Source organism: Coregonus clupeaformis, unplaced genomic scaffold, assembly GCF_020615455.1.
Source record: "Coregonus clupeaformis isolate EN_2021a unplaced genomic scaffold, ASM2061545v1 scaf0036, whole genome shotgun sequence".
Taxonomy (NCBI): Eukaryota; Metazoa; Chordata; class Actinopteri; order Salmoniformes; family Salmonidae; genus Coregonus; species Coregonus clupeaformis.
In genome coordinates, this window is record NW_025533491.1 from 1 (window position 1) to 12,693 (window position 12,693).

The following is a 12,693-nucleotide window of genomic DNA, read 5'->3' on the forward strand; positions in this document are numbered from 1 at the left end:
CACGCACACAAACACACATACACAGTCAGAGAGGGTCAAATACAGTGCATTCTGAAATTATTCAGACCCCTTGACGTTTCCACATTTTGTACGTTACAGCCTTATTCTAAAATTGATTAAATTGTTTTTTTCCCTCCTCAATCTACACACAATACCCCATAATGACAAAGCAAAAACAGGTTTTTAGAGTTTTTGTAAATGTATTAAAAAATATATACACTGCTCAAAAAAATAAAGGGAACACTAAAATAACACATCCTAGATCTGAATGAATGAAATAATCTTATTAAATACTTTTTTCTTTACATAGTTGAATGTGCTGACAACAAAATCACACAAAAATTATCAATGGAAATCAAATGTATCAACCCATGGAGGTCTGGATTTGGAGTCACCCTCAAAATTAAAGTGGAAAACCACACTACAGGCTGATCCAACTTTGATGTAATGTCCTTAAAACAAGTCAAAATGAGGCTCAGTAGTGTGTGTGGCCTCCACGTGCCTGTATGACCTCCCTACAACGCCTGGGCATGCTCCTGATGAGGTGGCGGAAGGTCTCCTGAGGGATCTCCTCCCAGACCTGGACTAAAGCATCCGCCAACTCCTGGACAGTCTGTGGTGCAACGTGGCGTTGGTGGATGGAGCGAGACATGATGTCCCAGATGTGCTCAATTGGATTCAGGTCTGGGGAACAGGCGGGCCAGTCCATAGCATCAATGCCTTCCTCTTGCAGGAACTGCTGACATACTCCAGCCACATGAGGTCTAGCATTGTCTTGCATTAGGAGGAACCCAGGGCCAACCGCACCCAGCATATGGTCTCTCAAGGGGGTCTGAGGATCTCATCTCGGTACCTAATGGCAGTCAGGCTACCTCTGGCGAGCACACATGGAGGGCTGTGCGGCCCCACAAAGAAATGCCACCCCACACCATGACTGACCCACCGCCAAACCGGTCATGCTGGAGGATGTTGCAGGCAGCAGAACGTTCTCCACGGGCGTCTCCAGACTCTGTCACGTCTGTCACATGTGCTCAGTGTGAACCTGCTTTCATCTGTGAAGAGCACAGGGCGCCAGTGGCGAATTTGCCAATCTTGGTGTTCTCTGGCAAATGCCAAAGCGTCCTGCACGGTGTTGGGCTGTAAGCACAACCCCCACCTGTGGACGTCGGACCCTCATACCACCCTCATGGAGTCTGTTTCTGACCGTTTGAGCAGACACATGCACATTTGTGGCCTGCTGGAGGTCATTTTGTAGGGCTCTGGCAGTGCTCCTCCTGCTCCTCCTTGCACAAAGGCGGAGGTAGCAGTCCTGCTGCTGGGTTGTTGCCCTCCTACGGCCTCCACGTCTCCTGATGTACTGGCCTGTCTCCTGGTAGCGCCTCCATGTTCTGGACACTACGCTGACAGACACAGCAAACCTTCTTGCCACAGCTCGCATTGATGTGCCATCCTGGATGAGCTGCACTACCTGAGCCACTTGTGTGGGTTGTAGACTCCGTCTCATGCTACCACTAGAGTGAAAGCACCGCCAGCATTCAAAAGTGACCAAAACATCAGCCAGGAAGCATAGGAACTGAGAAGTGGTCTGTGGTCACCACCTGCAAAACCAGTCCTTTATTGGGGGTGTCTTGCTAATTGCCTATTATTTCCACCTGTTGTCTATTCCATTTGCACAACAGCATGTGAAATGTATTGTCAATCAGTGTTGCTTCCTAAGTGGACAGTTTGATTTCACAGAAGTGTGATTGACTTGGAGTTACATTGTGTTGTTTAAGTGTTCCCTTTATTTTTTGAGCAGTGTATATACACTACCGTTCAAAAGTTTGGGGTCACTTAGAAATGTCCTGGTTTTCGAAAGAAAAGCAATTTTTTTGTCTGTTAAAATAACATCAAATTGATCAGAAATACAGTGTAGACATTGTTAATGTTGTAAATGGCTATTGTAGCTGGAAACTGCTAATTTTTTATGGAATATCTACATAGGCGTACAGAGGCCCATTATCAGCAACCATCAGTCCTGTGTTCCAATGGCACGTTGTGTTTGCTAATCCAAGTTGATCATTTTAAAAGGCTAATTGATCATTAGAAAACCCGTTTGCAATTATGTTAGCACAGCTGAAAACTGTTGTGCTGATTAAAGAAGCAATAAAAATGGCCTTCTTGAGACTAGTTGAGTATCTGGAGCATCAGCAATTGTGGGTTCGATTACAGGCTCAAAATGGCCAGAAACAAATCACTTTCTTCTGAAACTCGTCAGTCTATTCTTGTTCTGAGAAATGAAGGCTATTCCATGCGAGAAACTGGCAAGAAACTGAAGATGTCGTACAACGCTGTGTACTACTCCCTTCACAGAACAGCGCAAACTGTCTCTAACCAGAATAGAAAGAGGAGTGGGAGGCCCCGGTGCACAACTGAGCAAGAGGACAAATACATTAGAGTGTCTAGTTTGAGAAACAGACGCCTCACAGGTCCTCAACTGGCAGCTTCATTAAATAGTACCCGCAAAACACCAGTCTCAATGTCAACAGTGAAGAGGCGAATCCAGGATGCTAACCTTCTAGTCAGAGTTGCAAAGAAAAAGCCATATCTCAGACTGGCCAATAAAAAAAAAAAATTAAGATGGGCAAAAGAACACAGACACTGGACAGAGGAAGAATGGAAAAAAGTGTTATGGACAGACGAATCGAAGTTTGAGGTGTTCGGATAACAAAGAAGAACATTTGTGAGATGCAGACAAATGAAAATATGCTGGAGGAGTGCTTGATGCCATCTGTCAAGCATGGTGGAGGCAATGTGATGGTCTAGGGGTGCTTTGGTGGTGGTAAAGTGGGAGATTTGTACAGGGTAAAAGGGATCTTGAAGAAGGAAGGCAATCACTCCATTTTGCAATGCCATGCCATACCCTGTGGACGGCGCTTGATTGGAGCCAATTTCCTCCTACAACAGGACAATGACCCAAAGCACAGCTCCAAACTATGCAAGAACTACATTTGAAGTCGGAAGTTTACGTACACTTAGGGTGGAGTCATTAAAACTCGTTTTACAACCACTCCACAAATTTCTTGTTAACAAACTATAGTTTTGGCAAGTCGGTTAGGACATCTACTTTGTGCATGACACAAGTAATTTTTCCAACAATTGTTTACAGAGAGATTATTTCACTTATAATTAACTGTATCACAATTCCAGTGGGTCAGAAGTTTACATACACTAAGTTGACGGTGCCTTTAAACAGCTTGAAAAAAATCAAGAAAATGATGTCATGGCTTTAGAAGCTTCTGATAGGCTAATTGACATCATTTGAGTCAATTGGAGGTGTATCTGTGGATGTATTTCAAGACCTACCTTCAAACTCAGTGCCTCTTTGCTTGACATCATGGCAAAATCAAAAGAAATCAGCCAAGACCTCAGACATTTTTTTGTAGATCTCCACAAATCTGGTTCATCCTTGGGAGCAATTTCCAAATGCCTGAAGGTACCACGTTCATCTGTACAAACAATAGTACGCAAGTATAAACACCATGGGACCACGCAGCCGTCATACCGCTCAGGAAGGAGACGCGTTCTGTCTCCTAGAGATGAACGTACTTTGGTGCGAAAAGTGCAAATCAATCCTAGAACAACAGCAAAGGACCTTGTGAAGATCCTGGAGAAAACAGGTACAAAAGTATCTATATCCACAGTAAAACAAGTCCTATATCGACATAACCTGAAAGGCTGCTCAGCAAGGAAGAAGCCACTGCTCCAAAACCGCCATAAAAAAGACAGACTACGGTTTGCAATTGCACATGGGGACAAAGATCGTACTTTTTGGAGAAATGTCCTCTGGTCTGATGAAACAAAAGTAGAACTGTTTGCCCATAATGACCATCGTTATGTTTGGAGGAAAAAGGGGGTTCTTGCAAGCCGAAGAACACCATCCCAACCGTGAAGCATGGGGTGGCAGCATCATGCTGTGGGGGTGCTTTGCTGCAGGAGGGACTGGTGCACTTCACAAAATAGATGGCATCATGAGGAAGGACAATTATGTGGATATATTGAAGCAACATCTCAAGACATCAGTCAGGAAGTTAAAGCTTGGTCGCAAATGGGTCTCCCAAATGGACAATGACCCCAAGCATACTTCCAAAGTTGTGCCAAAATGGCTTAAGGACAACAAAGTCAAGGTATTGGAGTGGCCATCACAAAGCCCTGACCTCAATCCTATAGAAAATGTGTGGGCAGAACTGAAAAAGTGTGTGCGAGCAAGGAGGCCTACAAACCTGACTCAGTTGCACCAGCTCTGTCAGAAGGAATGGGCCAAAATTCACCCAACTTATTGTGGGAAGCTTGTGGAAGGCTACCCAAAACTTTTGACCCAAGTTAAACAATTTAAAGGCAATGCTACCAAATACTAATTGAGTGTATGTAAACTTCTGACCCGCTGGGAATGTGATGAAAGACATAAAAGCTTAAATAAATCATTCTCTCTACTATTATTCTGACATTTCACATTCTTAAAATAAAGTGGTGATCCTAACTGACCTAAGACAGGGAATTTTTACTAGGATTAAATGTCAGGAATTGTGAAAAACTGAGTTTAAATGTATTTGGCTAAGGTGTATATAAACTTCTGACATCAACTGTATTTAGGGAAGAAGCAGTCAGCTGGTATTCTGTCTATAATGGAGTGGCCAGCACAGTCACCGGATCTCAACCCTATAGAGCTGTTGTGGGAGGAACTTGACCGTATGGTACGTAAGAAGTGCCCATCAAGCCAATCCAACTTGTGGGAGGTGCTTCAGGAAGCATGGGGTGAAATCTCTTCAGATTACCTCAACAAATTGTCAACTAGAATGCCAAAGGTCTGCAAGGCTGTAATTGCTGCAAATGGAGGATTCTTTGACGAAAGCAAAGTTTGAAGGACACAATTATTATTTCTATTAAAACTCATTATTTCTAACCTTGTCAATGACTACATTTCCTATTCATTTTGCTATATTTCCTATTCAAACTCATTTAATGTATGTTTTCATGGAAAACAAGGACATTTCTAAGTGACCCCAAACTTTTGAACGGTAGTGTATATCTTATTTACATAAATATTCAGACCCTTTGCTATGAGACTCGAAATTGAGCTCAGGTGCATCCTGTTTCCATTGATCATCCTTGAGATGTTTCTATAACTTGATTGGAGTCCACCTGTGGTAAATTCTATTGATTGGACATGATTTGGAAAGGCACACACCTGTCTATATAAGGTCCCAAAGTTGACAGTGCATTTCAGAGCAAAAACCAAGCCATGAGGTCGAAGGTATTGGCCGCAGAGCTCCGAGACAGGACTGTGTCGAGGCACAGATCTGGGGAAGGGTACCAAAACATTTCTGCAGCATTGAAGATCCCCAAGAACACAGTGGCCTCCATCATTCTTAAATGGAAAAAGTTTGGAACCACCAAGATTCTTCCTAGAGCTGGCTGCCCGGCCAAACTGAGCAATCGGGGGAGAAGGGCCTTGGTCAGGGAGGTGACCAAGAACCCGATGGTCACTCTGACAGAGCTCCAGAGTTCCTCTGTGGAGATGGGAGAATCTTCCAGAAGTACAACCATCTCTGCAGCACTCCACCAATCAGGCCTTTATGGTAGAGTGGCCAGACGCAAGCCACTCCTCAGTAAAAGGCACATGACAGACCGCTTGGAGTTTGCTAAAAGGCACCTAAAGGACTCTCAGACCATGAGAAACAAGATTATCTGGTCTGATGAAACCAAGATTGAACTCTTTGGCGTGAATGCCAAGCGTCACGTCTGGAGGAAATCTGGCACCATCCCTACGGTGAAGCAACCTGGTGGCAGCATCATGCTATGGGGATGTTTTTCAGCGGCAGGGACTGGGAGACTAGTCAGGATCGAGGGAAAGATGAACGGAGCAAAGTATAGAGAGATCCTTGATGAAAACCTGCTCCAGAGCGCTCAGGATCTCAAACTGGGGTGAAGGTTCACCTTCCAACAGGACAACGGCCCTAAGCACACAGCCAAGACAACGCAGGAGTGGCTTCAGGACAAGTCTCTGAATGTCCTTGAGTGGCCCAGCCAGAGCCCGGACTTGAACCCGATCGAACATCTCTGGAGATACCTGAAAATAGCTGTGAAGCGACGCTCCCCATCCAACCTGACAGAGCTTCAGAGGATCTGCAGAGAAGAATGGGATAAACTCCCCAAATACAGGTGTGCCAAACTTGTAGCGTCATACCCAAGAAGACTCGAGGCTGTAATCGTTGCCAAAGGTGCTTCAACAAAGTACTGAGTAAAGGGTCTGAATATTTACTTACTTAGGTTTTTTTTACCTGTTTTTGCTTTGTCATTATGGGTTATTGTGTGTAGATTGATGAGGGGAAAAAAACAATTTAATCAATTTTAGAATAAGGCTGTAACGTAACAAAATGTGGAAAAAGTCAAGGGGTCTGAATACTTTCTGAATGCACTGTATGTGTGAGCACGAGTGTGTATAAATGTGTCTACGAGCTTGTGTGCATATGCGTGTATATACGTGTGTGTAAGTGCGTGCTTATGTCTATAAATATGTGTATGTCTCACCGTCAGATATGTGATCCAGTAAGGGGACAGGAAGGTGAGGTGAGCCTCTATGATCAGCTGGAACATCTCCTCTTGGTCTCTGTCTCTCCTCCGGAACGGAGGGAACCCACAGAGCAGGATGTAGACTATCACCCCCAGAGCCCACAGGTCTACCGGCAGACCATACCCTGCAGAGAGAGGTAGAGGGATGGAGAGAGAGAGAGGTGAACAGACAAAGATTGTGCTAGATAGAGTGATAGATCGTGATAGATAGAGTGATAGATAGCGTGATAGATGGAGTGATAGATCGTGATAGATAGTGATAGATAGAGTGATAGATAGCGTGATAGATGGAGTGATAGAGGTGATAGATAGAGATATAGAGTGATAGATAGTGTGATAGATGGAGTGATAGATCGTGATAGATAGTGATAGATAGAGTGATAGATAGAGTGATAGAGGTGATAGATAGAGATATAGAGTGATAGATAGAGGTAAGTGATAGAGTGATAAGATAGAGTAACAGTATATATAAAGTGACAGATGTAGTCACCTGTCTCTGAGAGGATCTCCGGGGCGACATAGGTGGGTGTTCCACACACAGTGAAGATGGGTTCTGTTACAACCATGGCTAGACCAAAATCACCCAGCTTCAACCTACGGACCCCATCACTACTGTGCTCCACCTGGAAGAGAAAGCGATACCATCACTACTGTACTCTACCTGGAAGAGAGAGAGAGAGAGATACCATCACTACTGTACACCTGGAAGAGAGAGCGAGAGAGAGAGAGAGAGAGAGAGAGAGAGAGAGAGAGAGAGAGAGAGAGAGAGAGAGAGAGAGAGAGAGAGAGAGAGAGAGCGAGGGAGAGAGACAGAGCGAGACAGAGAGAGACCGAGGGAGAGAGAGAGAGAGAGAGAGAGAGAGAGAGAGAGAGAGGGAGAGCGAGGGAGAGAGACAGAGAGAGAGCGAGGGAGAGAGAGAGAGAGAGAGAGAGAGAGTGTTACCATCACTACTGTACTCTACCTGGAAGAGAGAGAGAGAGATACCATCACTACAGTACTCCACCTGGAAGAGAGAGAGAGAGAGAGAGAGAGAGAGAGAGAGAGAGAGAGAGAGAGAGAGAGAGAGAGAGAGAGAGAGATACCATCACTACTCTACTCCACCTGGAAGAGAGAGAGAGAGAGAGAGAGAGAGAGAGAAGAGAGAGAGAGAGAGAGAGAGAGAGAGAGAGAGAGAGAGAGAGAGAGAGAGAGAGAGAGAGATACCATCACTACTGTACTCCACCTGGAAGAGAGAGAGAGATAGAGATACCATCACTACTGTACTCCACCTGGAAGGAGAGAGAGAGAGAGAGAGAGAGAGAGATACCATCATTACTGTACTCCACCTGGAAGAGAGAGAGAGAGAGATACCATCACTACTGTACTCTACCTGGAAGAGAGAGAGAGAGAGAGATACCATCACTACTGTACTCTACCTGGAAGAGAGAGAGAGAGAGAGAGAGATACCATCACTACTGTACTCTACCTGGAAGAGAGAGAGAGAGATACCATCACTACTGTACTCCACCTGGAAGAGGAGAGAGAGAGAGATACCATCACTACTGTACTCTACCTGGAAAAGAGAGAGAGAGAGAGAGAGATACCATCACTACTGTACTCTACCTGGAAGAGAGAGAGAGAGAGATACCATCACTACTGTACTCCACCTGGAAGAGAGAGAGAGAGAGAGAGAGAGAGAGATACCATCACTACTGTACTCCACCTGGAAGAGAGAGAGAGAGAGAGAGAGATACCATCACTACTGTACTCCACCTGGAAAGAGAGAGAGAGAGAGAGAGATACCATTACTACTGTACTCCACCTGGAAGAGAGAGAGAGAGAGAAAAAAGAGAGAGAGAGAGAGAGAGAGAGAGAGAGAGAGAGATACCATCACTACTGTACTCCACCTGGAAGAGAGAGAGAGAGAGAGAGAGATACCATTACTACTGTACTCCACCTGGAAGAGAGAGAGAGAGAGAGAGAGAGAGAGATACCATCACTACTGTACTCCACCTGGAGAGAGAGAGAGAGAGAGATACCATCACTACTGTACTCCACCTGAAAGAGAGAGAGAGAGAGAGAGAGAGAGAGAGAGAGAGAGATACCATTACTACTGTACTCCACCTGGAAGAGAGAGAGAGAGAGAGATACCATTACTACTGTACTCCACCTGGAAGAGAGAGAGAGAGAGAGAGATACCATCACTACTGTACTCCACCTGGAAGAGAGAGAGAGAGAGATACCATCACTACTGTACTCCACCTGGAAGAGAGAGAGAGAGAGATACCATCACTACTGTACTCCACCTGGAAGAGAGAGAGAGAGAGAGAGAGATACCATCACTACTGTACTCCACCTGGAAGAGAGAGAGAGAGAGAGAGATACCATCACTACTGTACTCCACCTGGAGAGAGAGAGAGAGAGAGATACCATCACTACTGTACTCCACCTGGAAGAGAGAGAGAGAGAGAGAGAGATACCATCACTACTGTACTCCACCTGGAAGAGAGAGAGAGAGAGAGAGAGAGAGATACCATCACTACTGTACTCCACCTGGAAGAGAGAGAGAGAGAGAGATATACCATCACTACTGTACTCCACCTGGAAGAGAGAGAGAGAGAGAGAGATACCATCACTACTGTACTCCACCTGGAAGAGAGAGAGAGAGAGAGAGATACCATCACTACTGTACTCCACCTGGAGAGAGAGAGAGAGAGAGAGAGAGAGAGAGAGAGAGAGAGATACCATCACTACTGTACTCCATCTATTGATTTACCTATTCACACACACACTGCCTCACCAGTAGGTTTTCAGGTTTCAGGTCTCTGTGTACTATGGTCTTGCTGTGAATGTATCTCAGAGCCTCACTGACATCACACACCATCAGCCCCGCCTCCTCTTCCGGAAACTTCCCACGCTCCGCAATCGCCTCGAACAGGTCGCCCCCGGTAACCATCTCCATGACGAGATAGGAGTGTGTGTGTGTGTGGTGGTGTATGAAGAGACGCACCACGCGGGGATGTGACAGGCTACCCAGAATGCTCAGCTCGTTCTGCATCATGTGCTCTCGGCCAATCAGTTTTGAGCGCTCCACAATCTTTACGGCGAAGGCTTCTCCATTGTCACGCCGACGACACTCGCGCACAACAGCAAAGTTCCCGTCTCCGACCGTGCGGCTGATATCATAGCAACGCTCAATATCCGACAGAGTGACATCACTATTGTCAGATGGGAGGTCAAAGATCCCTTTCTGTTTAGTCCCCGCCTCTTCCTGTTTAGAATCTGAGGAGGAACGTTCTGATTGGCTGAGGGACTCCTCCTCAATCCTACAGATTGGTCCAGTGTGGCGTCGGGCAGGACCGACGTGAGGTTTCTCTACTTCCTGGTCGTTTGGTCTGTTTCCTATTTGCTTCCTGGTTACGGGAGGAAGTGGAGCCCTCCCTGCTCTCTGATTGGGTTGTTCAGAGAGCTTACAGTTCCTGCTGCGTGGAGGAGGGAGTGTGTCTATCTCTCCTTGCTCCTCCTCCTGGGTGAGTGGACCTATCGGTGAAGAAAGTCTCTCTCTAGTTCCGCGTTTCACTCTGACCCTCTGAAGTTGATTGGGGGGGTGAGAGGGGTGTGTGGAGTTTCGGTTAGAATGTGTGTTAGGGTGTGTATGTATGTGTGCATCCGTGTCCAGGAGTGTGTGAGTAGGGTGTATGGACTGTCTGGTTGTGTTGTTGTGTGTGGAGTGCCTGTTTGGGTGTGCAGTGGGGTTTGGGTGTGTATTGGGGTGTGTCAGTGTGTTTGGGTGTGTATAGGGGTGTGTCAGTGTGTTTGGGTGTGTCAGTGTGTTTGGGTGTGTATTGGGGTGTGTCAGTGTGTTTGGGTGTTTAAGCCTGTGTGTGTCTGCTTTGCGATGTGTGTGTCTGTCCAGGTTGCATCCCTGTGTGAGTGTATCGCTGTTTGTCCGTGTGTCCGTCCCTTCGCTGTATCCGCTGTCGGCCTTGGCAGCTTTATCAGGTGAAGGTCGTAACGGAGCGCGTCGTCACAGTAACGGGAATGTTGCGGGAACATTTCCTCCAGGGCCTCCTTGACGCTCCGGAGCTCTGGACGAGACTTTCCCAACGCCAGGAACGCCGCTTCGCCACGGAAGAAATCACACACGCCCCGCACCTGGAGGGAGAGACGGGTTAGACACACACACATGGAGGGAGAGGTGTGTTGTTGTTGTTGTGGTTGTTGTGGTTGTTGTGTGTGTGAAAGTGTGTGTGTGTGTGTGTGTGAAAGTGTGTGTGTTTGTGTCTGGTTACCTCTCGTGCGTGTGGTGTGTAGAGGTGTGTGACTCTGGCCCTGTGCCAGCGAGGGAAGCCCAGCGCCTCGGAGACGTCCAATAGAAGCTGCTCGTACGAGACCACGCCCCTACGGTTCAACAGCACCGTCACCTGACCCAGACACAGAGACGATGTCATTGAGAGACCAGGAAGTACTGAACATGTGTGAGCCAAGCCAACCATAGAATTAGAATTTAATTAAATGTCAATGAAGCCAACTTCTTGAATTTAGAATCATGTTTGTTAGTGCAGAGATGGAACAAAAGCCTGCACATCCAGTAGCACTCCAGAAAGAGGGTTGACTGCTCCTTTTTAATCATTTATCATTTCATTTTAGACTGTTACCTTTCTGAGGGGTGCTGTGACCGCACGGTCGGACCACAGTAACCAATCGTGGTCGCTCTGCACTTTGCTCAGCATGACGAGTGTGGAAGAATGGGAAAGGAGGAGGGAGAGGTGAATGATGTGGGGAAGGGGGTAGATTGTAGGGTGAGAGAGATAGAAAGAGAGAATCAACAGGTTAGTTAGTTGTGACTATTTCTTTCCACTTTCAAAATGTGTCCTCATCAGCTGTCTGTATATAGGTTAACTGGGCTACTGCTTTTCTTTAGATAAGCAAGCAAATAACATGATGCGTGGTCCTCATTGTGTGTGTGTGTGTGTGTGTGTGTGTGTGTTTGTGTGTGTTTGTGTGTGTGTGTCTTAAGGAAGCGTTAATAATTTAGACAGGAGAGCTGGGCGCTCAAAGAACCTCAACTGGCCCCTACAGTCCAAGAGATGGAAAAGACTCAAATCTGATCAGCGGGATTTGTTTACACACACACACACACACACACACACACACACACACACACACACACACACACACACAGACCTGTGTTGTCCATGGAGTTGGAGAAGTAGGTAAGCTATGGCATCCCTCACACACACCATTCACTATGTGTCATGAACCTATTTGACAATTTTTAACAAGAAAGCCACCCTGGTGAGGCTATCCCAAGAATTCACACACTGTCTCCAATGAAGCTACAAGACACTGTTTTTGTTAACTTTTCACTGAGGCAGACCCCAACCTCCCATAAATACCTCATAAAAAGAACTGTCACACAACAATATGGACAAGGCCAGAACGCAGAGGTTTATCCACAGATAAAACCACAATGGCCACCATAATACAAAATCACCAAGCTCTCACAGTCTCACGTCAAATTTCGAAGTTGTTGCAAATGTCAAATTTCAAAGTGTTTAAGGTTAGGTTTAGGCATTAACTCCACATGTTTAAGGTTAGGGTTAAGGTTAGGCATTCACTCTGAACGGTTAAGGTTTGGGATAGGTGTAACAGGGTTGGTTATGTTTCCACTTGACACTGCAGAAATATATATTCTATGTTTATGTATTCCTATTGGTTGGTTGAAGTTACATATCAATGAGGTGTTATGCCATTGGTCACGCTTGCAGATAGGGGGAGATTGCGAACATAAATTCTTCCCAGTCTGATATTGACATGCAAGCGGTAGGTCACGTTCTGAAATACTGTATTCTATTGTCATATTTACAACGTGTACGAGCTCACTGTGTACATGTCCTGATGAGTATAAGACATGTGTACGGTACCTGGTAGATATTGGGGGAATCCTGGGATGTGCTTTTGTATGTTATTGCTGTAAGAGCGAGTTAGCTAGCATGCTGTAATTGTAATGGTCACATTAGCTCCCTGCTAATTCACAGTTATTTCCATGCTAACAGACAAATCATGAATCTACAGCCATCAACATACTGTTGTACTGC

General features: G+C 45.8%; 1 protein-coding gene across 1 annotated transcript; it reads right to left on the minus strand.

The window, feature by feature from the left end:
* Window positions 1–6,541: 6,541 nt before the first annotated feature.
* Window positions 6,542–11,325, minus strand: LOC121572634 (serine/threonine-protein kinase DCLK3-like; the record flags this gene model as incomplete). The annotated part of the gene is made up of 6 exons (XM_045212650.1): window positions 11,251–11,325; window positions 10,885–11,016; window positions 10,485–10,747; window positions 9,393–10,326; window positions 7,103–7,235; window positions 6,542–6,737 (listed from the first exon to the last, which is right to left on the minus strand). Coding segments are annotated over exons 1-6 (1,733 nt in total), but the record flags the coding sequence as incomplete, so codon positions are not given.
* Window positions 11,326–12,693: the final 1,368 nt, after the last annotated feature.